Source organism: Anabrus simplex, chromosome 1 (assembly GCF_040414725.1).
Source record: "Anabrus simplex isolate iqAnaSimp1 chromosome 1, ASM4041472v1, whole genome shotgun sequence".
Taxonomy (NCBI): Eukaryota; Metazoa; Arthropoda; class Insecta; order Orthoptera; family Tettigoniidae; genus Anabrus; species Anabrus simplex.
The window spans coordinates 508,636,342-508,662,949 of record NC_090265.1 but is presented as its reverse complement, the minus strand read 5'-3'; the positions used below and the strand labels follow the sequence as shown (position 1 = coordinate 508,662,949).

At 43.4% G+C, this 26,608-nt stretch overlaps 1 protein-coding gene across 2 annotated transcripts in view; it reads left to right on the top strand.

Annotated features, from left to right (window-relative positions):
- Positions 1–25,216, top strand: part of LOC136868467 (sialin) — a 184,891-nt gene extending 159,675 nt beyond the window's left edge. For both annotated transcript variants that reach the window (XM_067144777.2, XM_067144776.2), the window contains exons 7-11: positions 1,362–1,485; positions 3,381–3,514; positions 6,696–6,838; positions 16,608–16,728; positions 24,735–25,216. In XM_067144777.2, coding sequence (XP_067000878.2) covers positions 1,362–1,485; positions 3,381–3,514; positions 6,696–6,838; positions 16,608–16,728; positions 24,735–24,914 — 702 coding nt within the window. In that variant the 3' untranslated portion in view covers positions 24,915–25,216. The remainder of the gene's footprint in view (positions 1–1,361; positions 1,486–3,380; positions 3,515–6,695; positions 6,839–16,607; positions 16,729–24,734) is intronic.
- Positions 25,217–26,608: the final 1,392 nt, after the last annotated feature.

Genomic DNA, 26,608 nt, shown 5'->3' with positions numbered 1-26,608 from the left:
ATACAGTTCATCGTTATGTCGTCTTCTGTACTCTCCTTGCTCTTTGACTGGGCCCAAGATCTTTCTTAAAATCTTCCTCTCTTTGGCTTCCAGTTGTTCTGCCAGGCCTTTCTTATTCATCGCAAGGCATTCTGATGCATATAGCGCCTCCGGTCGAATAATGGTACAGTAGAGCCTGATTTTGTCTTTGAAGGACAGTGATCGTTTATTGTAGGTGTCTTTAGTTAGATAGTAAGCCATTTCCATTGTGTTGATCATTGACACGAAAGCTTCCTTTCCACGAATGTTGGTTTCTATCCACTCACCCAGGTATTTGAATTTCTCTGCCTACTTTACTTTTTCTTCGTTCACCTTAAGTTCTCTGGGTGCTGACTCGAGGTTCGTTATGCACTGTTTTTTCTCAAACGAAATCTGAAGACTTGACTTTGCTCCCTTGCATCTGTAGTTGACTGATTTCTTGTGTGGCCGCGTCAAGAGGATTAGAGAGAACTGGAAGATCATCTTCGAAGGCTAAACAGTCGATTGTCAGGTCCTTGTTCTCACAACCTAGTCTGACCTTTCTTACACAATTCTTTTCGCCACTCGCGAATAATTTTCTCCAGAACACAGTTGAATAGCAGAGGTGAGAGCCCATCTCCCTGCCTTACCCCTGTCCGTATTGCGAAGGACTCAGAAATCTCTCCCCTGAATTTCACTTTGGAGGTCGTGTCCAACACGGTTCTTGTCTTATTATCTAAACGCAATTCTTTTAGAACCTGGATCAGGGTACTTCGTTCCAACGAGTCGTAAGCCTTCTTGAAGTCAACTAAGGTCACCACGAATTTCTTACTTCTCGGTTTCATGTAAAATAGAATTGATTTTAGATTCATGATTTGTTCAACACAAGATAGCCCTTTCCTAAACCTTCCTTGATATTCTCCCAGTTGCTGATCCAGCTTAACTTCAGGTCTCGTTTGAAATGCTTTCGCAAGAAAGGAGGAGTTATATGCCACGATAGTTGTGTACGTCCGCTTTGTCACCTTTCTTGTGCAGGGAGTGAATCAGAGCCGATGTCCAGTCACTTGGCAGTTTCTCTGTTTCCCAAATCTCCCGGATGATATCCGTAAGCTTGTCAACTGCTTTATGAATTGCATACTTCCAAAGCTCGGCAACTATTAGTCCTCACCTGGTGCTTTTTGTTTTTAAGTGATTGAATGATCTGCCTGATTTCTTCTCTGGTTGGTGGACCATTATTATTATTATTATTATTATTATTATTATTATTATTATTATTATTATTATTATTATTGAATCGCCCTCGAAATTCTTCTAATGCTATTATATTATTAATAACAATATAGAAAGTTATTTTCTGTGTTTAGGAAATCATTCATCCTTGGGGAAAATTTCTTACATCGCTACCTGTCTGGTCAATTGTGATGGCGCACTTTTGTGAGAACTGGGGCTTCTACACGCTACTCACTCAGCTACCGACCTTCATGAAAGGTGAGTATATGTTCGTCCCCTTTACTCTCTTTGAAGTTTAAGTGTGTTGGTGGTAGTCATTAAAAAATAGAATTTGTTTTACGTCCCACCGACACAGATAGGCCTTGCGGTGACAGTGAGACAGGAAAGGGCTATGAGCTGGAAGAAAGTGGCTGTAGCATTATTTAAGGTACAGTCACAGCATTTGCCCGGTGTGAAATTGGGAAACCACGGAAAACCATCTTACAGTGGGGTTCGAACCCACTATCTCTCGAATGCAAGCTGACAGCTACGTGCTCCAATCACTCGCCTGTGTCGGTGCGACGTAACGCAAATTGGAAGAAGAAAGTAGGCTTAATAAAAATAATGGGTTAATATTTCTTTTTATTATCTTCTACCTCTACTACCGCTTTTCCCACTCCTGTGGGGTCGCAGTTGCGGACTGTGTCTCACAAGCTGATTTGGCACTGTTTTACGGCAGGATGCCCTTCTTGACGCCGACCCTGTGTAGAGGAATGTAATCATTATTGCCTGCTCCTATAGTGGTTGATAGTGTGACGTGTTCTCTGAAAATGAAGGGGAGAGTGTTGGGACAAACACAAATAGTGAGTCCCCGAACCAGAAGAAGTAATCAGACGAGATTAAAATCTCCGACCCGGCCGGGAATCGAATGCGGGACCCTCTGAACCAAAGGTCTCAACGCTGACCATTCATCCGAGGATTCGGACAAAGGGTTAATGCTAATTTCATTATTTTATGTATTCTAATAGCATTGTATCAAATCAACATGTTATATCCTAATGTAATATCAGTGACAATGAAATGAAATTGCGTATGGCCGGGAGTGTCCGAGGACATGTTCGGCTCGCCAGGTGCAGGTCTTTTGATTTGACTCCCGTAGGCGACCTACGCGTCATGATGAGGATGAAATGATGATGAAGACAACACATACACCCAGCCCCCGTGCCAGAGAAATTAACCATTGACGGTTAAAATTCCCGACCCTGCCGGGAATCGAACCCGGGACCCCTGTGACCAAAGGCCAGCACGCTAACCATTTAGCCATGGAGCCGGACAGTGACAATAACATTGTTCAAGGAATACAAATCACCAATTGCTGTCTGTTCGAACAATACTAATAGTCAGATCTGAAGAACGAATCAAACTATCTGTTCTGGAGAAGCAAATGTTTTTGACGTTCATTCAGCCGTTGACAGAAATGAGTGCAAGGTGGTGGTGGTGATTATTGTGTTAAGAGGAAGTACAACTGGGCAGCCAACCTCTCTATACAACACTAATCAGAGAGAAAAAATGGAAGGGGTCCGACACTTCGAAAAATGAACTTATCGGCCAAAGGAAGACGAGGACCACGAAGGGCGTGAAAATGAAAGACTCCCTAGGCCTCCATACGAAATCCCGTCGGGGTCGGAAAAGAACAAGAATTGACCAAGAGAGTCGGATAGGATAGATGAAAGTGAGGATCCTGGCACAAGTGGAAGCAATGCCAAGAATCAGCTGAGGGCCCCGTGGTCACCAACCCACGCTCCAAAGTTCAGAGCCCCTGAGGCCCCTTTTAGTCGCCTCGTACGACAGGCAGGGGATACCGTGGGTGTTATTCTACCGCCCCCTCCCACAGGGGGCGAGGTGAGTGCAAGGTTTCTGACGGCAAAAGACAGCCAGGTGTAACACTGGCTAGTCTATCTCGCTTAGAGCCTACAATATGAACAGTGGAAAACCATACCTATTTCCTCTTCACTGATCTGTATAGTGTTACCTCGGTGTGATTTTTATAATTCGCATCTGGGGTGTCGACAAGGACAACCGAACAAACATAAATTTATTAAATAAATACTGTAATAAATATAAAAGCCTTGAATTTCTAGCTGTCAGATATCGATGAGTGATGACTGTTGCAGACACACTCCACTTCGACCTAAAGGATGCAGGTTTCATGTCAGCACTGCCTTACCTGGTGATGGCGATTATCCTCCAGTTTGCAGGGCACCTTGCTGACTGGCTCGTAGCCAGAGATATCCTCAACCTTACCAATGTGAGTACCTTATATGTGCTATTTTATTAAGTCACCTATACACTTGGGTAAATATTTTATTGGCCTAAATTAAGATGTACCATTTGATGATGCAAAGTAATTATTGGTGGTAGCGGTGATTATTGTTTTCAGCGGAAGTGCAACTAATCAAGTTGTAAGTTTCACTAATAGGAAAAGTTCTCTCAGTTTTAATTGCTGCATTGATGGAGTGAAAGTTCCATATGGGGATCACTGTAATTACTTAGGTGTTAATATAAGGAAAGATCTTCATTGGGGTAATCGCACAAACAGGGTACAGATCTCTGCGCATGATTATAAGACTATTTAAGGGTTGTAGTTGTAAGGATGTAACAGAGAGGACACATAAGTCTCTGGTAAGACCCCAACTAGAGTATGGTTCCAGTGTATGGGACCCTCACCAGGATTACTTGATTCGAGAACTGAAAACATCCAAAGAAAAGCAGCTCGATTTGTTCTGGGTAATTTTCGACAAAAGAGTAGCGTTACGAAAATGTTGCAAAGTTTGGGCTGGGAAGACTTAGAGAAAGGAGAAGAGCTCCTCGAGTGAGTGGTATGTCCCAAGCTGTCCGTGGAGAGATGGTGTGGAATGATATTAGTAGACGAATAAGTTTGAGTGGTGTTTTTAAAAGTAGGAAAGATCACAATATGACGATAAAGTTGGAATTAAAGGGGACAGATTGAGGCAAATATTCGTTTATAGGAAGAGGAGTTAGGGATTGGAATAATTTAGCAGGGGATATGTTCAGTGAAAACTCACAACCTGTTTCCAGTCATTCGACTGGGTCAGGAATGGAATGAATGAAGCCCCCATCTAGCGGTGAGGATAAGAAATGTGCAGGCTGCCGAACTGATATTGGAGAGTGTTGCTGGAATGAATTATGACAGGGAAAACCGGAGTTCCCGGAGAAAAACCTGTCCCGCCTCTGCTTTGTCCAGCACAAATCTCACATGGAGTGACCGGGATTTGAACCACGGAACCCAGCGGTGAGAGGTCGGCGCGCTGCCACTTGAGCCACGGAGGCTTCGATATGTTCAGTACATTTACAAATTATTTGTAGTTATTTAAGGAATGACTAGATAAACAACAGATAGGAAATCTGCCACCTGCCCTAAATGCAAGTCAGTGGGGATTGATTGATTGATTGATTGATTGATTGATTAATTGAACTATTTTTATTTAATTGCCGGCGAGACCTAGCGTTTACAGTGCATTATGTCTTCTGGTATGGGCTGGAGCTATTTGGTTACTTTCATTGATCTGATTCTTCTTACCTTTGGCTTAGACAATATGAAATGGGTGACTGAGGTATGCGCGATACTAGTAATGTCATGCCATAAGCAGCCAGTCCCTGTTATGAATGGTGTGAAGGTGTTGGTGCATGCATTTCAGTGGGCTTGGCAGACTGATATGTAATAGCAACTCCTGGCTCAGTGAGAAAAGCAACGGGAAACTACCTCACTCCTCATTTCCCTAGCACAGCTCTTCAGTGACACCTAGGCCATCTATGACTGTTGATGGTGTTGTTGAGGATCCAGCCAACCTTCGGGCTGAGGACAACATACACACTATATCTAGAATTTTAAAAAAAGGAAGAGGTTCGACTCCTGAGCCCCACAATCCTAATATTACCTGGGTATGAAAAGAAACACAATTCACCAAAAGAGGTCAGATGGTAGGAAATATAAAAGTGAAGATCCTGTCTCAAGTGGAGTTGGTTGTTGATATAGAGGGCTCCCATCCTCTTTTACCACTAATCTTTTTTTTTTTTTTTTTTTTTGCTATTTTACTTTACGTCGCACCGACACAGATAGGTCTTATGGCGACGATGGGATAGGAAAGGCCTAGGAATGGGAAGGAAGCGGCCGTGGCCTTAATTAAGGTACAGCCCCAGCATTTGCCTGGTGTGAAAATGGGAGACCACGGAAAACCATTCTCAGGGCTGCCGACAGTGGTATTCGAACCCACTATCTCCCGGATGCAAGCTCACAGCTGCGCGCTCCTAACCGCACGACCAACTCGCCCTTACCACTAATCAGGGGGGGGGGGATACGAGAAATAGGCACGGCACTTCCAAAAACAAAGATATCAGCAAAGAAAGGAATGAAGAGCCACGATGGGCCTGAAGACCTCGCAAGACCTTAGGAGCCGGAAGAGAACAAGAGTTGACCATGGGAGGTCGTATTGGAAACTTGAAATCGAGGGGTAAAGGGGGAACCATGTCAGGCTCAGGTAAGGGAACCGAGGTCGCTAACTCCTCTGAGGTTCCTACTTCAGTCGCTCTCACGACAGGGAGGGAATATTGTGGATAATTCTACAATCCTTACCCGCACGGGGAAAGATCTGTCACAAATAGAAATAATAGCAGGCTCAGATAATGGCCCCATGTTCGCCAAACCACGCTTGCGAGCCCCCGGTGTGTGGCACCTTACGGCAGGCAGAGGATAGTGTCCACATATTCAATTCTCACACACGGAGGATTTTTGTACAATTTTTGCTTTACGTCGCACCGTCACGGATAGGTCTTACGGCGACGATGTGATAGGCAAAGGCTAGGAGTGGGAAGGAAGCGGCCGTGGCCTTAATAAAGGTACAGCCTGGCGTGAAAATGGGAAACCACGGAAAACCATCTTCAGGGCTGCCGACAGTGGGGTTCGAACCCACTATCTCCCGAATGCAAGCTCACGGCCAACTCCATTGGTTAGGGGAGTTTTAGTATTCATAGTAGCTGTTGAGATGGCTAGGTAACATTATATAGGCCTATTATGACGACATGACAACATAAGACTACAGTATTTAAATACCTAGTCGCCCCTTCCAGTTAACAGTACTTTGTCTTTATTAAAATAACAACTACATAAAATCATGCTTACGGTTGAATTTACCTCTTTTCCTCCCGTTAGGAAAGAAAGCCCGCCGTCCTCTGTCAGGTTTCGCAAAACTGAAAAAGAAATAACTTCTTTGACTATTTACGGTGAGTGGTCGCTTCCTTTATTATCAGTTTCATTTTTAGTGTTTGTTCGCAGCTATTTTGCGACAAGCCACTAGTAAATGTCTATTCCTAGCACTTTTTGGGAACGTACTGAATATCTAGTTGTGGCAGTACCTCTGTGGTCTAAAGTGCAATGTCCCGTATATAGCAGTTTGACATTCTGGTTGCAGTTGCGGAAGGTATTTACCTGTGGAGCTTTCCTCTCTCAGACCATCTTCATGTTGTTGGCAGCCTTTCTGCTGACTCCTGCTGGAGCCGTCACCAGCCTCACCATCGCCGTCGGGCTCGGAGCTTTTGCTTGGTCGGGATTCAGGTAACAATTATTTTTGTTTCTTTGACCTGTACGATCAGTTTTCAAAATTATGAGATGCTGAATATTTATTTTGTTGAAAAGTTACCAGGTTGCAGATCAACAGAAGTCTGAGTGTCATGCATGCAGTCTTTGAAGGCTTATTATTTTTCTCAAAATGCTTCCCTTCTTCTTTGTCTTTACTTGCCACTTTTTCCACACTGGTTCAGTCGCAGATGCAAATTTTATCTCCCTCTTTCACGGTTGGATGCCCTTCCTGAAGCCAACTCCATGTAAAGGGATGAATTCATTGTTGCATGTTTCGCTGGTGGTTGGTAGTGTACTGCGTCGTTTGTGTATATGAAAAGGAAAATAGTACCCCATAAATATAGGACATTCAGGGAAAATGTATGACATTACAGAATATAAGTTAAAAACACTCGTAGGCCTATATAGATTTAATTTCATATAGTATTTAATTTCGTGATATACGTATTTCTTTTTATTAAACATGCCTAACGAAAATCATATTAAGTTGTATAACTTTGGTCACCCAATGGATGGAAAGGTTGAATAGGAGACGACATAACGCGTTTCCCTTGCATTACATATTTTCCAGTAGGGAATAGAACTAGAGTCCTAGACTTCGCTGAAAATTCTACATTTTAACCACCAGATTAAAAAATGACATTAAAAGAAAACGGCTGAAAACTTTCCCTCAAACTACCCGCAGGCGCTATCACATGTTTTAGGAAAATTCTGTCATTATCGTGTATCGCTGGATCTTCTTCAAGCAGGCTGCGCCCCTGCCTCCTAGGCCTCCGTCAAGTCGCCCTCTCAAGCACTCGAGCAATTCAGACAAGACGGCCCTAAAAGTGCCCTGAATTTATAGTTCCGTAGAGCAAGCTTCCAGATTAAACTGAACTACACTTTGCTGATTGGCTGGATTCCCATACACACCCCCGGGGTTGATTGGCTAGAGAACATATTTACAAGCATATGGTAGGTAGATTACAATAGAGGAGGAACCAGTGTTGACAACTTCGGTGCATAAAAAAATCCTCAAAAAAGGTTTACCAACTCCCAAAATAAATATTAGGCTACTCTGTCCATTAGTTTATTTTTAGTCCAACAGGTAGCATTAGTACATAGATGCCAGAGACATCTCACCATTGAAGAAGTAAGTTTTTGGAAGATAAAAATTTCATGTCCGTTGGCATAGATGGCCGTAGAGAAGGCGCGCAGTTTAAATAGGCGGGGAAGGTGAACCTGGTACTCATAAGCAGATGTCCTATGGCCGGTCTCATGGACTTAAAAATCCGCTTCATACTACCTCCTTCTTACTGTCCTTTCGCTGATGTCCGTGCCCTGTACTTATTGCAAACGATTTCTGGCCTCCACAGCTGTTGTGTGTCGATGACGAAGAACTTGAATTACGAGAAAGCGATCATCGCGCTCAGTAGTGTTTCCCCTTCGACTAGGGCCGGGCCTACTTCTATAGATATTGCCCTATCTGCACCTTTTAAGAGTTCTGTACACGTTCAAACAAGGCGTGTTATGACCTGATTTAGAAGCGAGATTAACTGTTGTAGACAAGCCGTAATTCCACAAAAATACGTGGCATGAGAATTCACAGCAATAAACCTTAAGACAGCTGTTTGTGGTTATTCTTGTCCAAAGGCGGGAAACAGCAATATTGGTATTGTGATTGTCAAGGTCAATAATGTTTATCAGTTACTGTGCTGAAACTTCCCAGATGGGCTAATTAACTTAGGATACATTGTAACGTCATAACATTTAATTTATACACGGCTCCAAATGGAATACATTAAATTTTGCCCGAAATACGTAGTGTTCCGATTTTTTTTTCTTTTGCTGATGAATGTAGTTAATTTACAGGCAATTAACAAGTTATTTAGTTGGCACAGCCGTTACGTGCTTAATTTCCTAGTTGCTTTACGTCGCACCGACACAAATAGGTCTTATGGTGACGATGGGACAGGAAAGGCCTAGGAATGGGAAGGAAGCGGCCGTGGCCTGAAGTAAGGTACAGCCCCAGCATTTGCCTGGTGTGGAAATAGGAAACCACGGAAAACCATCTTCAGGGCTGCCGACAGTGGGGTTCGACGTGCTTAATTGTATTTTTTCTGTTGCTTTTTTTTTTTGCTAGTGGCTTTACGTCGCACCGACACAGATAGGTATTATGGCGACGATGGGATAGGAAAGGCTTAGGAGTTGGAAGGAAGCGGCCGTGGCCTTAATTAAGGTACATCCCCAGCATTTGCCTGGTGTGAAAATGGGAAACCACGGAAAATAATTTTTCTGATGAATTTACCTTTTTTTAAAAACTACGTTGTTCTACGTTGTTGACTGAGAATATACTTACAGAACTTACTGACATGGCACTTTATGGTGGCATTTCTAAATACAAGATCGCTTTGAACATATCCGGCACCATGGCTAAATGGTTAGCGTGCTGGCCTTTGGCCACAGGGGTCCCGGGGTCGATTCCCTATAGGGTCGGGAATTTCAACCATTATTAGTTAATTCCGCTGACACGGGGGCTGGGTATATGTATCGTCTTCATCATCGCTTCATCCTCATCACGACGCGCAGGCCACCTACGGGGGTCAGATCAAAAGACCTGCACCTGGCGATCCGAATATTTCCTCGGACACTCCCGGCGCCATTTCATTTCATTGCTTTGAAAATAAGTCGTCAAAAAATGGCAGTTGAAAATACTATTAAAAAAAACGGAGGGCATTTTGGAATTATTGAAAATTCCTCTCGGACGCCGGACAGAAGCCTGAAATATAAGACATATCCAGGAAAAGGAGGACTTCTGGTCACAAACACTAACGGCCAGTCCACATGCCAGAGTACAGTAATTGATCCAATACGGTTACAATCCCTGTTCCAACCTGGGACCCTCTGAATGGGGAGTCGCGTCCCTGACCTTTCAGCGAAGGAGCCAGACTTCCTCAATGTTAGTATGTCATAGTTTTTACATCCCACTAACTACTTTTACGGTTTTCGCAGACGCCGAAGTGCCGGAATATTGCTTCATCGGAGTTCCTTTACGTGTTGGTATATTTACCGACAATTATTGTACTGGCGGTAGCTCACATACTTTGCAACAGAAGAGCCTCCAGTATTGCTCATATAGACTGCTGATTAGGAGGCCGATCACTCCAATTTTCGGCAGGGTCGGGAATTTTAACCATAAATGGTTAATTCCCCTGGCACGGGGATTGGGTGTATGTGCCGTCTTCAGCATCATTTCATGACGCGCAGGTCATCTACGGGAGTCAAATTAAAAGACCTGAACCAGGCCTCTCCGAAGCCCATACGCAATTATTATTATTTCGATTCGCTAATCAGGTGGATTCGGTTTTAATAAAAATATAACATTATCTACACACTTCAGTATTTTGTCATTGGATACACTGTACCACAATTCGAAAGTACATTCAGTTTAGTTTTTGTCTGTCAGTCTGTTACGACATCCCGGAGAACCGGCTTTAACATAATTTCTCGAAACTCACTCTTTAAGGTGAGGGGTAGTCGAGTTGTTTTTTGCGTGTTACGTTTTCAGCACGGGGATTGCTCCTCAAATAGTACCACCAAGTTTTATCCGGTTCTAGGGGAACCGCAAAACCGATGGCAGCGAGTGCCATTGTAGAGGCGTACGAAGCATAATGTACTTTGCCATTACTTTCTTCAGAGGACCAGAAAATGCTGTTGCAGCACGAGCAGCCTTATGAATGCAACTTGGCATGCAGCCGCACTAGTCGTGCTCTGAATATCATTACTGAGCACCTCCCATACCTCAGTAGATTCTATACTTACACAGCCATAAATGGTGGAAGCTTGAGTGGAGCCTCTTTCCTGAAAGTATCCGAAGGATAAGCTGGGGGCGCCGACTCCCGGGGTACTGTGGTGCTCGAGCAACCCCAAAAATTTTTGTGGGTGTGCCCAACAACCCCCACAAACAGGGAATAGAAATATTTTAAAAGGGATATCAGAATAAAAGAAAAAAAAAGGGGGAACTTTTCATCATAGGCTTAACCATAGCAATACCAAGGTAGTTCTGCCCCTACATTACCAACGAAGGGTTTTTGTGTAATTCAATCACAAGTGAATTATATGGATATTTTATTAATTAGATCAGATTAATCCAAAACTCATAAATGGTAATTGATTCCAGAGGTTATCAAGTTTGCTAAAGATCGCTTTAACTATACCCGTGTTTACATGCACATCAGAACGTTCACTTTTCGCCTCGAGAAGATTTAAAACTTATCTGCGCAGTGCCATGACGCAAGGAAAATTGAACGGCAATGCAATCATCCATGTCCATAATCAAGAAACAAAAAATAAATGGAACCTCGAAACTGTGCGAACATTTTCATCAAACGATCGACTGTTCGCAGGCTCTCCGTGTGAGTGAGAATTAGAAATTCCCCAAAGATTTTACATTTTGTTCTAGAGACAGTTTTTCTTTTATTATTGTACTAATCATAAACAAATTTGAGGCAGTTTTATTTTCTAAACTCAGTTTAGCATCATTTTCTACGTGAAGAATTAGACTATTATATTTTTTCTCTAAAGTTTTAGGGATATAATTTTTATTTTTTAGCTTCCATCCTTTTAATTCACATACAGTATATTTAAAATGTAAAATCTTTTATTCATGATTAAAATACACTTTTATCTTTTATGTGGATTTAATGTCGATTATATGTGGATTTATGTGGACTTTTGTTTCTACTCATTGGTTATTTTTGAAAAAGCGCATAATAAAACAATAGTTTATGTTTTCCATTCAAAAACACCTAGAACTGCATTTTCATGAGGATTAAATTTTGACGTTTTCCGGGGCCTTCTCCTTTTTTAGACAGTGAGTTTTTTTGCAGTTAGTTTTACTTCGAACCGACGCAGATATGTCTTATGGTGACAATGCAGTAGGAATAGGAAGGAAACGGCCGTGGCCTTACTTGACGTACAGCCCTAATATTTGGCTGGTGTTGAAAATGAGTAGAAAGCAATCTTCAGGGTTGTCGACAGTGGGGTTCGAACCCACCATATCCCGAATGCAAGCTAATGACTACGTGATCTAAACCGCGCAGCCACTTTCTCGCTTGGACTGTGAGTTAGAGCACCTCGACTAATTTTGAAAACCCGGCGCCCCTGGGGAAAACTGCTATTCGAACTTTCAAAGAAGCTCCTCGGAGACAGTTTGTAAACCTCCAAGCATCCTTTGTACCCACAGCCATTATATTTTCATGGATGCCCTGGTAGGTTAATTTAAAATTATTAATCTTTATTTTCAAATATTATTAAATTTTATGTGTCCGATTCATGGTCAACATTGAGGCCTTCGGTTCAGAGGGTCCCAGGTTCGATTTCCGGCCGTGTCGAGGATTTTAATCGCGTGTGATTAATTCTTCTGGCTCGGGAACTGGGTGTTTATGTTTGTCCCAACACTTTCCTCTTCATATTTACCTAGACAATGCACTACACTACCAACCACCACAGAAACACGCAATAGTGATTACATCCCTCCATACAGGGTTGGCGTCAGGAAGGGCGTAAAACCCGCGACCCCACAGATGTGGGAAGAGCGGTAGAAGAAGTTATTAAATGTTATGCACTGCCTGTTTTTTACATACAGGATATTAGTTTGAAGAATTTTTCTTATTTTATTTAATTTCCGTCAGGAAATCGAAAAAATTAAGAAACGAGATTTTCACTTCCGGGGGTGCACTTTGTCTTGAGGTTCACTCAGTATACATAAAAAATGAGTACCAGGTTAATCACTGGAGCCAAAGGTGGCCGGTCGTAGAGCTGACTACTCTGTCCGAGTCAGTGGCAGATTCCGGATAGTGGAATCTTTTACCTTCCAGTTCTCCCAGGCCCTTGATGGTCTTTTCGGTGATGACTGCTTTGCTTAATTTACCTCTTCTACGCTATTCTGATGGTGATTTCTTTCCCACCAACTAACCTCTGTAACGGTCATGGCCACTTGGCGTGCAAAGTCGAAGGAAAACGAAATGTGATGGGCTACAATGTCGTAAGTCCTTAAAACTTATCAACAATAATACGAATTACACAGACTGTGCTCTCTCTCTTCTGCTGCCACTCATCTCCGCTAGGTAGCATTACTACTGCTAAATGGGATCCAGCAACATTTCTTAGGAACTAGGCATAAAAATAAAAATTAATTTACTTATCTCTTAAAGTATATACCAGTTCGATCTCGTCACCTTCAGCCGTCAACGCTATTTTCTCCTATTTCGCTTTGTTTCAGTACACCAGTGTCCGACTCGTTGGCTGAATGGTCAGCGTACTGGCCTTCGGTTCAGAGGGTCCCGGGTTCGATTCCCGGCCGGGTCGGGGATTTTAACCTTCATTGGTTACTTCTAATGGCCCGGGGGCTGGGTGTTTGTGCTGTCCCCAACATCCCTGCAACTCACACACCACACATAACACTATCCTCCACCACAATAACACGCAGTTACCTACACATGGCAGATGCCGCCCACCCTCATCGGAGGGTCTGCCTTACAAGGGCTGCGCCCGGCTAGAAATAGCCACACGAAATTATTATAGTACACCAGTGTATTGCTGATGTTGTCGGTTCAAAATTTCCTAGGCTTGGGCTTTTAATGTTGATCGTCATTGAATGATCCATATTATCTGTTTGCTAAATATCCCAACTTATCTTAAAGTAGATCAATAATAATAAATCACTTCGCACATGAAGCTGTTGTCGTTATCAGTACTGCAACACAAATGCTGATGAGTTTCGTGAGAGAAGAAATTCATTCACAGGGATAAGTTTAGCGCGTAAGTCATTTAGTGGTAAAATAAAAATAAAAATTGCGTATGGCTTTTAGTGCCGGGAGTGTCCGAGGACAAGTTCGGATCGCCAGATGTAGGTCTTTTGATTTGACACCCATAGGCGACCTGTGCGTCATGATGGGAATTAAATGATGATGAAGACGACACATACAACCAGCCCCCGTGCCAACTGAATTAGCCAATTATGGTTAACATTCCCGAACCTGGCGAGAATCGAACTCGGGACCCCTGTGACCAAAGGCCAGCACGCTAACCATTTAACCATGGAGCTGGACCATTTATTGATAGTTTCTGACGAATAAATTTGGACGATTCATCCATTATGCATTTCAACGTACTTTTCTCTTCTTTTTCGGAGCCAGTTTCGACTTGGAGTGAATAGTTAGTAAATTCAGTTCTTCGTTATCTTCAAGAGAAATTTCTGTTCTTTACGACTTTTGTCAAGAGTTTTAAGACACCACCAAATTCGTTTTATAATGTTATTTCTGGTGTAGAAAGAAATCGCGAAAACATTGTGTTGTCCTCAGAGTGAAATTTAGCAGTCACAATTAAAAGATATTAGGCGTCTACATTCTTTTGTCGCCATAGCGACGGGTCGCCTGGGATTTGCCTGGAATTTTTCCAGCCCTGACTGCTGCAATTACAAACACTAACCCGTCAACGCCGGTTACACAACAGTTATTTACATTATATGGGTCACTGCCTCAGGATAACACTATGCAATGAAAGATTTAAGGAACCCGATTGGAGGTGAACATCCATTCAGACCTGCACCATGTTTACTTCCTATTTACATCACCAAGAAAAATAAAACAAAAAATATCACACTAACTTCCTCATTACTACACTCTAGCTATTGCCTTTACATTCAGCCTCCTTTAATTTCTTTATAAATCGTTTCCTGATTACGTCTAAAAACTTACTCATATTCCCAGTGCTTTTCCATTCTTTCACCATCCATCCTATGGTTTTCTGATAGTTACCTTGCTGATTAATAACTTCCCACTGTTTTTCACTGATGTATTTTAGTCTGTCCACTCGAGTTTTCTTGCACACTTTTAACAAATGAAAATCTTGTATTATCTCTCCACACAATATTCATATCGTAGTGTCTTTCATTTTTGCTCATCCCTTATTCTTATATATACCCATCATCCACCAAAGTAGTTCCTCTTCTCTCAATCCTATTCACGTTTCCTATCATCATATTAACCACTTGACTTATTCTACTTAACATGGTTAGAATCGCTCTCTTCCTACATTCAGCCACCAACTCCTGTAATTGTATATCTTTCACCCTTTTTGTAGTGTTCCTCCAACACACTTCTTTCGTCCTTTCCCACTCTTTCTCCGAATAGTTTCCTAAACCCAACCTATCTATAATACACTGACTGACAGAGCAAATGCAACACCAAGAAGGAGTGGTCAGAACTTTATGCCAATTGCAGGGTAGACTGACGTCACTGAGGTATGCTCATGATGTGAAATGCGCCGCTGTGCTGCGCACGTAGCGAACGATAAATGGGACACGGCGTTGGCGAATGGCCCACTTCGTACCGTGATTTCTCAGCCGACAGTCATTGTAGAACGTGTTGTCGTGTGCCACAGGACACGTGTATAGCTAAGAATGCCAGGCCGCCGTCAACGGAGGCATTTCCAGCAGACAGACGACTTTACGAGGGGTATGGTGATCGGGCTGAGAAGGGCAGGTTGGTCGCTTCGTCAAATCGCAGCCGATACCCATAGGGATGTGTCCACGGTGCAGCGCCTGTGGCGAAGATGGTTGGCGCAGGGACATGTGGCACGTGCGAGGGGTCCAGGCGCAGCCCGAGTGACGTCAGCACGCATCCGCCGCCAAGCGGTGGCAGCCCCGCACGCCACGTCAACCGCCATTCTTCAGCATGTGCAAGACACCCTGGCTGTTCCAATATCGACCAGAACAATTTCCCGTCGATTGGTTGAAGGAGGCCTGCACTCCCGGCGTCCGCTCAGAAGACTACCATTGACTCCACAGCATAGACGTGCACGCCTGGCATGGTGCCGGGCTAGAGCGACTTGGATGAGGGAATGGCGGAACGTCGTGTTCTCCGATGAGTCACGCTTCTGTTCTGTCAGTGATAGTCACCGCAGACGAGTGTGGCGTCGGCGTGGAGAAAGGTCAAATCCGGCAGTAACTGTGGAGCGCCCTACCGCTAGACAACGCGGCATCATGGTTTGGGGCGCTATTGCGTATGATTCCACGTCACCTCGTCACCTCTAGTGCGTATTCAAGGCACGTTAAATGCCCACCGCTACGTGCAGCATGTGCTGCGGCCGGTGGCACTCCCGTACCTTCAGGGGCTGCCCAATGCTCTGTTTCAGCAGGATAATGCCCGCCCACACACTGCTCGCATCTCCCAACAGGCTCTACGAGGTGTACAGATGCTTCCGTGGCCAGCGTACTCTCCGGATCTCTCACCAATCGAACACGTGTGGGATCTCATTGGACGGCGTTTGCAAACTCTGCCCCAGCCTCGTACGGACGACCAACTGTGGCAAATGGTTGGCAGAGAATGGAGAACCATCCCTCAGGACACCATCCGCACTCTTATTGACTCTGTACCTCGACGTGTTTCTGCGTGCATCGCCGCTCGCGGTGGTCCTACATCCTACTGAGTCGATGCCGTGCGCATTGTGTAACCTGCATATCGGTTTGAAATAAACATCAATTATTCGTCCGTGCCGTCTCTGTTTTTTCCCCAACTTTCATCCCTTTCGAACCACTCCTGCATTTGCTCTGTCAGTCAGTGTACTTTTTACTTTACCTATCCAATATTCCCCATACGTACTTTTATTTAGAGCATCCAGTCTTTTCATGTGCAGCATTCCTACTGTCTGAATTGGCTTATTGTCAGTGTGAATTATATGAAAATATTGTGTTTATTGGCAGCGTGAATCACTTGGACGTGGCTCCACAACATGCTAGTGTTCTCATGGGACTCTCCAACACAGTGGCGACTCTTCCTGGAATGATCAGCCCATCTATCACCGGCTACATCGTGCAGAATAAGGTGAGAACAACTCTTATTCATATTTATCAACAAAGGAAGGTTCTAAACGTAGGACTATATGGGTGATTCGAGAGGTATGGGAGAGTTTTAGAAAAGCAATTGTGATAAATGGAAAATGGCAAATAAAAATATAAACTGCCTATGGGATGGGTTTAAAGCAATTGCTGAGGATTATGAAAACATGTATGTAGCTTTAAAAGTTGTAAGGAAATGGTAAAGACCTCTGTCTTATAACAGAGAAATAAATAATTAAGGAGGTGCAGATTGGAAAGAAATAGAGGTAGTAATGGTTCTGGGGGTAAGGAGAGAATAAAGGAACTTACTATGAAAATTGAATTTAGCAAAAATCTCAGCTAAGAATAACATGATAGTGAACATAATTGGAAGTCAAAGTAATTTCAGGTAAACATCGAAGAACATGTATAGGTACTTTAAGGCAGAAACAGGTTACACGAAGGATATTCCAGGGATCATTAAGGGAGAGTGTATGCACAAGGATTTACAGAAGGCCAAAGTATTCAATCAGCAGTATGTAAGGGTAGTTGGATATAAAATAATGCCCAGATAAAGGAGGTGACTAATGCTGGTGAATCACTGAATAATAAAGATATTTTTTAAAAATATACGATTTCTGAAAGCTAGAAAAGCAACTGGGATTGATAAGATTTCTAGGTAAAAGGCAATACGTTGGGTTATAGTACCATTTCTGAAATACTTATGTGATTAATGTTTACATGAAGGAGCTATACCAAATGAATGGAGAGTTGCAATAGTAGCCCCAGTGTACAAGGGAAAGAGTGATAAACATAAAGCGGATGACTGCAGGCCAGTTGTTTGTAAGCTTTGGGGAAGCATTCTATCTGATCATATTCGACACGTTTGCAAAATTACTAACTGTTTTGATAGAAAACAGTTTGAGTTTAGGAAAGGTTATTACAGCGAGGCAGAACTTGTAGGATTCCAGCAAGAGATAGTAGATATTTTAGATTTAGGATCTCAAATGGACTGTATCCCTATTGACCTATCCAAGGCTTTTGATAGGGTAGATCATGGGATACTACTGATTAAAATGGGGGCTGTTGGACTATACAAAGGAGTGGTTGAATGGATAGCTGAATTTCTAGAAAATAAAACTCTGAAAATTAGAGTACATGAAGCATTGTCTGATCCTGTAATCAGTAAGAAATAAGGCTATTTGCGGGTGATGTTATACTGTATAGAGTAATAAATAAGTGAGCGATTGCAGAAAGACGTCGGTAATGTTGTGAGATGGACAGCAGTCAGTGGTATGATTTTGAACGGGACGAAATATCAGGTTGTACGTTTTACTAAGAGCAGAAGTTATCTCAGTTTTAATTACTGTATTGATGGGTGATAGTACCTCATGGGGATCACTGTAACTACTTAAAGGTGTTCAAATAAGGAAATATTTTCGTTGAGGAAATCACATTAATGAGGTCGTAAATAAAGGTTACAGATTTCTTCAGATATTTATGAAGGTATTTAGGGGTTGTAGTAAGGATGCAAAGGAGGGAGCGTTAATTCTCTGGTAAGGCCTCACTTAGAGTATAGTTCCAGCAGCACGATTTGGTAGGGTGATTTCCGACAAAAGAGTAATACACTGACTGACAGAGCAAATGCAACACCAAGAAGGAGTGGTTCGAAAGGGATGAAAGTTGGGAAAAAAACAGAGACGGCACGGACGAATAATTGATGTTTATTTCAAACCGATATGCAGGTTACACAATGCGCACGGCATCGACTCAGTAGGATGTAGGACCACCGCGAGCGGTGATGCACGCAGAAACACGTCGAGGTACAGAGTCAATAAGAGTGCGGATGGCGTCCTGAGGGATGGTTCTCCATTCTCTGTCAACCATTTGCCACAGTTGGTCGTCCGTACGAGGCTGGGGTAGAGTTTGCAAACGGCGTCCAATGAGATCCCACACGTGTTCGATTGGTGAGAGATCCGAAGAGTACGCTGGCCACGGAAGCATCTGTACACCTCGTAGAGCCTGTTGGGAGATGCGAGCAGTGTGTGGGCGGGCATTATCCTGCTGAAACAGAGCATTGGGCAGCCCCTGAAGGTACGGGAGTGCCACCGGCCGCAGCACATGCTGCACGTAGCGGTGGGCATTTAACGTGCCGTGAATACGCACTAGAGTGACGTGGAATCATACGCAATAGTGCCCCAAACCATGATGCCGCGTTGTCTAGCGGTAGGGCGCTCCACAGTTACTGCCGGATTTGACCTTTCTCCACGCCGACGCCACACTCGTCTGCGGTGACTATCACTGACTGAACAGAAGCGTGACTCATCGGAGAACACGACGTTCCGCCACGTCGTTATTGGAACAGCCAGGGTGTCTTGCACATGTTGAAGAATGGCGGTTGACGTGGCGTGCGGGGCTGCCACCGCTTGGCGGCGGATGCGCCGATCCTCGCGTGCTGACGTCACTCAGGCTGCGCCTGGACCCCTCGCACGTGCCACATGTCCCTGCGCCAACCATCTTCGCCACAGGCGCTGCACCGTGGACACATCCCTATGGGTATCGGCTGCGATTTGACGAAGCGACCAACCTGCCCTTCTCAGCCCGATCACCATACCCCTCGTAAAGTCGTCTGTCTGCTGGAAATGCCTCCGTTGACGGCGGCCTGGCATTCTTAGCTATACACGTGTCCTGTGGCACACGACAACACGTTCTACAATGACTGTCGGCTGAGAAATCACGGTACGAAGTGGGCCATTCGCCAACGCCGTGTCCCATTTATCGTTCGCTACGTGCGCAGCACAGCGGCGCATTTCACATCATGAGCATACCTCAGTGACGTCAGTCTACCCTGCAATTGGCATAAAGTTCTGACCACTCCTTCTTGGTGTTGCATTTGCTCTGTCAGTCAGTGTATTATGAAAATGTTTCATACTTCGGGCTTGGAAGACTTGAAAACAAGGAGACGAGCTGCCCGAGTCAGCGGTATTTTCTGAGCTGTCAGTGAAGAGCTGACGTGAAATGTCATTAGTAGACGAATAAGCTAGAGCGGAGCGTTCAACGGTAGGAACGAATATAAAGATGAAATTGGAATTCAAGGGACGAAGTGGGACAAAGGAAGAGGAGGAAGGGATTGGAATAATTTACCTAATGTTCGATAAATCTCCAAGTTATTTGAAATTGTTTACGAAAAAGTAGCTAAATAATTTATAGGGAATCTGGCACTTGGGTGAGAGCCCTAAATGCAGACCACTCGCGACCATGAAACACAGCGTAAGAATTGTGGTGGTAGAAAGGTCCTTGCCGACAGGTACCGGAGAACGGAGACGAGTGTCAGGCTTTCTCAATGAAAATCGGTTTCAAACTCGACAGGAATTGCTGCTGTCAGTGAATGCAGGCCCATCTCTATCAATTTTTTGAGCGGAGATTTCGAAGGGCACCGCATGCAATTGGCATTATTTGGAGTCGTGTAAGAAGCCATTGCTCACAGTGGCACATAAAGTTGAACGTCTTCGATGGACAAAATGCGCAGAATATGGACAGTAGCTGACTGGAGGTGTGTGTGGTGTGGCCCCACGAGTCGCTCTCTATGTGGATACTGTACAGGAGTTCGTTCTGTGGTGTTTTCTGTACTATGACTTGGGCCCACCAATTCACGTCACCGTGGACATGACCCAGGATGTTTATCGGTGACCAAGTGTTTCTGCTGAGTACGGTGTGCACACTCCCATTTTCCAAGATAATAATGGCGTGTGGCTTCTGGAGAAGCCTGGTGCAGTTTTTTCAAGTTGACTCCTTACAGGCGACCTGCGTATCTGTGAGGATGGGGCCTCTATTTATGATGAATTCTAATGCTCAAAACGCCACACACACCCAGTCCCCGAACCACCGGAATTAAAGAATGAAGGTTAAAATCCCCGACTCAGTCGGGAATCGAGTCCGGAACCCATTGGACCAAAGGCCAGCACGCTAAACATTTAGCCATGGAACCGGACATTTTCCAAGATGATGTACAAGGCTGTTCGTATACGTAACCACACCGACACCCTGTAACACCTCGACTGGCCCACTAAATTCCCCAATCTTAAACCCATAGAAAATGTGTGAGACTTTGGAACAGCTGGTGAAATGCAGACAACAGCATCCCCACTATTTAGTGGCTTTATGGGATCTCCTCGGTGGCGAAGCTTGCTAGTATCCACTGTTACCACTGGTAACAGTTTGAAAATATAAAAATCGAATATTCTTTAATATTAATATTTAATATTCTTGTTTCTACGCCTGGACATGTCGCGAGAACTCTATTGCAGTAGTCTGCCACCGTCAAAACTGAGCGAGAGGTTGTTACCACTCCATGCAGTGGTTACGCTTTGAATCTAGGCGAATATTACTGCGCCTGCGCCAAGCAAGGCCCTTTCCTCTCGACACTGTAATGTATCCTACTACGTTCTCCGGTCGTGTTACCACAGTGGAAAGTGGAAACAAAAACTTATAACGTCGGTGCTGAGCTGTTCTACCCGTTCGTTCCGCCGCACTCAACAGTGCATTGTTATATTAGTGTGTTATTGTTTTCTATTATAATACGATGTGACTTCTCTTGTTAAAGTGTGAATTGGTAATTAATTTATGTTACGTAAGGATAGCCTATAGGACTTCACAAGCATTAAACATTAAAATGAGTGCTGTCGCTTCCACCTCGCAAAGTGAGTTGTCGCGCCCGGAATGTTCATGTATAATAGAAAGCTTAATGAACACGCCATTTTCGTGAAGAACATTGTTAAGAAAAGAAAAACAGAACTGACAAAGGCAGACCCACGCCTTATCTTAAAAGTTTATTCAAGGAATCGAAAAGAACATTACGATATTTTCATGACTCGTGGTACATAAATCTGGACTGATTGCATGGTAGTGCAAAAATGAATAAACTGTACTGTTGGCCATGTATTCTATTTTCCTCAGAAAAGAATGCTTGGAATAAAGATGTTGTGGAAAATTTAGATAGTATCAGAGTTTTAAAGAGACGCCATGAGGTGTCCCAAGCACACATCAATGCGGTTGCCGATATGATTCAGTTCTGTTCCAGTACAGCTTACAGAAAGAAAATTGACGAGCATAATAAGCTAGTAAAAATAACAGGTATATTGTCAGCACTTTAATAGATACTGTGTATTTTCTTTCAAAGCAAGGATTACCTTTCAGGGGTCATCGAGAAACTGAAGAATACGATAACAGAGGTAATTACAGGAAGTTACTAGCATTAACTGCTAAGAAAGATGACGTACTTCGGCCCTAGAAACATCTACAGTTTTCTCAGAACTTTCATCTTATATGTAAAATAATATTATTGAAGCCATAGCTACTTTTATGATCAGCAAAATTAAGGACGAGGTTAAGAAAGCAAACTTTATTTCCGTTTTTTGGATGAAAGTACAGGTGTTTCAAACAGAACACAACTCTCGACTGTATTGGGATAATATGTTAGTCCCGAGATTCAGTGATGTAAGCGGTGACCGTTCTGCTGTTACTCTCTCTGAACATCTCTTTGGAGTGCTACAAGAATTTCAGTGTGGTGAAAAGTTAGTAGCAGAAATATTTGATGGCGCAGCAGTGATGGCAGGACAGCACAGTGGGTTGCAGAAGTTAGTCAGGGATAAATATGACCAGACTATATTTGTTCACTGGTATGGTCATAGGCTCAACTTGGTATTACAGCAATCTGTTAACCTTATCAAAGAATGCAAAGTATTTTTTCAGACCTTGTCCGGGTTAGCAGGGTTTTTTCATCATCCCCTAAAAGGGTCGCTGGTCTTGACAAAGTAATACAGAGACGATTACCAACAGTAGCGCTTACCCAATGGATATTTGCTGGTAGGCTCGTTGAAGTTGGCCTCTCTCTATACAGATCTCCTTGAATTCTTCAGAGAAATGAAAGATAACGCAGACGAATGGGACGGTGGAACGAGAATTCAAGCTAAGGGTTACTATGTTACCCTGCAAGACTTTGATTTCTATTTCCTATTCAATTTATTTGCTGAAGTATTTCCTCAATCCGATGTTTTGTATCAGATCCTTCAGAAGAAAATATATGATATTTGCCTTCTGCTCCAAAGAGATCCAGCAATTTAAAGCGTTTTTGCAGACAACCAGAAATAATTTTGAAACTGTGTGGTCAAAGTTGCAAGGAAATGAAGGGAGGCGACATTACCCTCAAAAGCGCCCGAGAATTGATTTTATAGGAACTAAGAAAACATCGTAGGCCTATCTCCGATTGTATTTGGAAATAATTGACATCTTATCCGTGCAACTATCAGATAGATTTTGTGATATTAACAAGCTGGAGTTCCTTCAGTCAATTGGTATTGACCAGTTTAACAATAAATTTCGCGAAGGACTTCCCGAACAGTGCCTATCAGTCGTTAGTGAAGACCTATGGACGAAATTTTGACTGCATGAAATTTAACTGTCTGTCCTCTACACGAAGCCGGGCCTTGTGAAAAATAATACATATGACCTCTACCAACATTTGCCCACCGGTGGTCTTAAAGAAAACATATCCAGAAGGAACGAAATTGATTGAACTTATTCTCACCATCCCGGCAACTAGCGCTTTCGCTGAAAGAAGCGGCTCGGTTTAAAAAAAAAAAAGATACATACCTTCCAAAGAAATTCACAAGCACAAGGCAACCACCAAAGATGAACTGTGGAACAAGGTGAATGCAGCATGGATGGCTATACCCCAGGACGTCATTCGCGCCTAATACGCGTCGATGCCAGCATGCATGGAACAAGTTATCAGTGCCCATCCGTGTAACTTGAGCATACGGGTGGGATGCTTCGCAGACGTGTGCGAGAACCGTACCGTTCAATGAGTGGGTTGGAAAGAGAGCGCATTATTGGCATGATGCACCCATCTGGGAAACTGCTGCTCATGCGGGACGAAGTGTGTCGGCATGCAACGGGTGCGTACATAATGGTTCATAGAAGGCTGTAGAACACGACGAGATGGATTTGGTCGCACGACCCAGACCATCCTTGAGAAGATCGACACCTCATCCGAATGGCATTGCAGGACAGCTCTGCGCCCTCCTCTAGGCAACCGGACACATGCTGAACATAGGTGACTGAAATGCTAATCGCTTCTGCAGAACACACTAATGAACATATATCCTATGAATATGAACTTCCTATCTCTAGTCTTTCAAGGTGTTCTGCTTTTTATGAACATATATATTTTGGGAAAGGCATTTTTGTTGTAGATCGTGTGTGACATTTGGTAGGCTATATTATTATTATTATTATTATTATTATTATTATTATTATTATTATTGTGTCCGGCTCCATAGCTGGCCTTTGGTCACAGGGGTCCCGGGTTTGATTACCGCCAGGGTCGGGAATTTTAACCATAAATGGTTAATTCCCCTGGCACGGGGACTTGGTGTATGTGCCGTCTTCAGCATCATTTCATCCTCATCACGACGCGCAGGTCGCCTACGGGAGTCAAATAAAAAGACCTGCACCAGGCCTCTCCGGATGCCACACGCCATTATTATTATTATTATTATTATTATTATTATTATTATTATTATTATTTAGAATCATCTTGGCTAGGAAATGAATTCATACAATAATAATAATAATAATAATAATAATAATAATAATAATAATAATAATAATAATAATAATGTCGTATGGCCTCAGGAGAGGCCTGGTGCAGGTCTTTTTCTAGTAGACGGCCTATTAGGCGACCTGCATGTCTGTGAAGATGAGGGCCCTACCTAGGATGATTTCTAATGTTGAATACGCCACACATACACACAGCCCCCGAGCTATTGGAATTAACCGATTAATGTTAAAATCCCCGACCCGGCCGGGAATCGAACCCGGGACCCTCTGAACCGAAGACCAGTACGCGGACCATTCAGCCAACGAGTCGGACAATTCATACAATGTCTATGCCTTATTTCAAGTCACTTATACATTATGAAGATTGGTGACGTCTTGTATTCTTTGTTGTAGAGTGCAGCGGAATGGAAAATCGTCTTCTACATCGCCAGTTCTATCTATCTGGTTGGAGCAATCTTCTACGGCGTCTTTGCGTCGGGAGAGCGACAGGAATGGGCCAAGGAGTCGTCTTCAGAGCGGAAAGATGAAGAACATGCTTACACGAATCCTGCACTGGAAATGGAGCGCACATGAAGGAGAACACCACATTTCACTTTCATCTACAATATGTCCTAGCACGCACTAGCGACTGCATGACAGCGTGCGCCCGCACTGGCAACTGGCAACGAAAAAGTTGGTGCATTCCTATTTCGTGGATGATGTAACTGTTGCCCGAAAAAATGAAACACAGAGTGTTTGACATATCAGTTCGTCGTTTTTGCCCTTGCTCAGTGATGGACTAAAACATTTTACTGTCGGGGCTCTCCACTGTTAATATCAACGCGTCTCCCCTCCCAAAATGTCAATAAAAACTACATGTGCCCTTAAAAGAAAAACTATCACTATGGGTTTCATTTATTAATGGAATTATCTTTAGGCCCCTTTCACACAATCCACTGCTCTCCACGCCACTCCATTCCACTCCACCGGAGTCCGGACATTTCGTACCACTTGATTTTTGAAGACATTTCTTACCACCTAGGTCGTTATCTACCTGGCAACGGTTTTCTCGCAATGTCAGGACAATCCGTACCACTTGATGTCAAATTGAAATTCCATTTCCACGCCAGTGGGCGTAATGAGGCTGACAGGCATACTTTAGAAATCAGAAACAAAAATAATTTACAACATTTGTTGAAGAAAACTTCTATATCATTTAAATAATTGTCTTTTAAACTATACTTATCAGTTATGTTTACATAAATATTGAAAACCTACAACCTGTTTTCCAGTCATTGGCCGGGTCAGGGATGTAATGCTGTAATTACAATGGGGTCGCCACTCCCAAGGTGATTTATTAATGAGTGACAAATGCTATGAAATGATAATGAAGAGTGTTGCAGGAATGAAAGATGACAGGGAAAACCGGAGTACCCGGAGAGAAACCTGTCCCGCCTCCGGTTTGTCCAGCACAAATCTCACTTGGAGTCACCGGGATTTGAACCACGGTATCCAGCGGTGAGAGGCCGACGCGCTGCCGTCTGAACCACGGAGGCTTTTACATAAATATTATGATAAGAAAGTCTATTTTAAAAAGTATAAATCCTGAAATAAAACAATAGAAATATAAATAGTGTTTGGGCGCAATGTGCCTGACGGGCGGATAATATTACGTGGTACGAAATGTCCTAGAACCCACTCCACCAGAGGTGTAGGAAGGGGCCTGGAGTATACAGACGCCACCTCCCTGCACTCTCGTCAGTGTCAACCAGCCTCAAGTCCCTTCCACTCTTGACAGGTAGCTCACTAAATCAGATTAGTTCATTCAGAACGTCAGCATCATATTCGCCGCAAGTTCCAAGTTTTTTGTCTCAAAATGTCGGTTCCATTCATAGATACTGAAAAATTAATAATTGAAATACAAAATCGTCCTTGTGCTTGGGATTTATGAAATACAGGCTATTCAAATAAAATAAAAACAAATATGGACTGAATTTTCCCAAGAAGTGATTCCCAGTTTTGCCAAACTGGATCCCTAGTACTCTTCTTTGTTTTCATTCTTCTTTTCGTAAGAATATAAATCCCGCCAGGCGAGTTGGCTGTGCGGTTAGGGGCGCGCAGCTGTGAGCTTGCATCCGGGAGATAGCGGGTTCGAACCCCACTGCCAGCAGCCCTGAAGATTATTTTCCGTGGTTTCCCATTTTCACACCAGACATATCCTGGGATGTATCTTAATTAAGGCTACGGCTGATTCATTCCCACTCCTAGGCCTTTCATAACCCATGGTC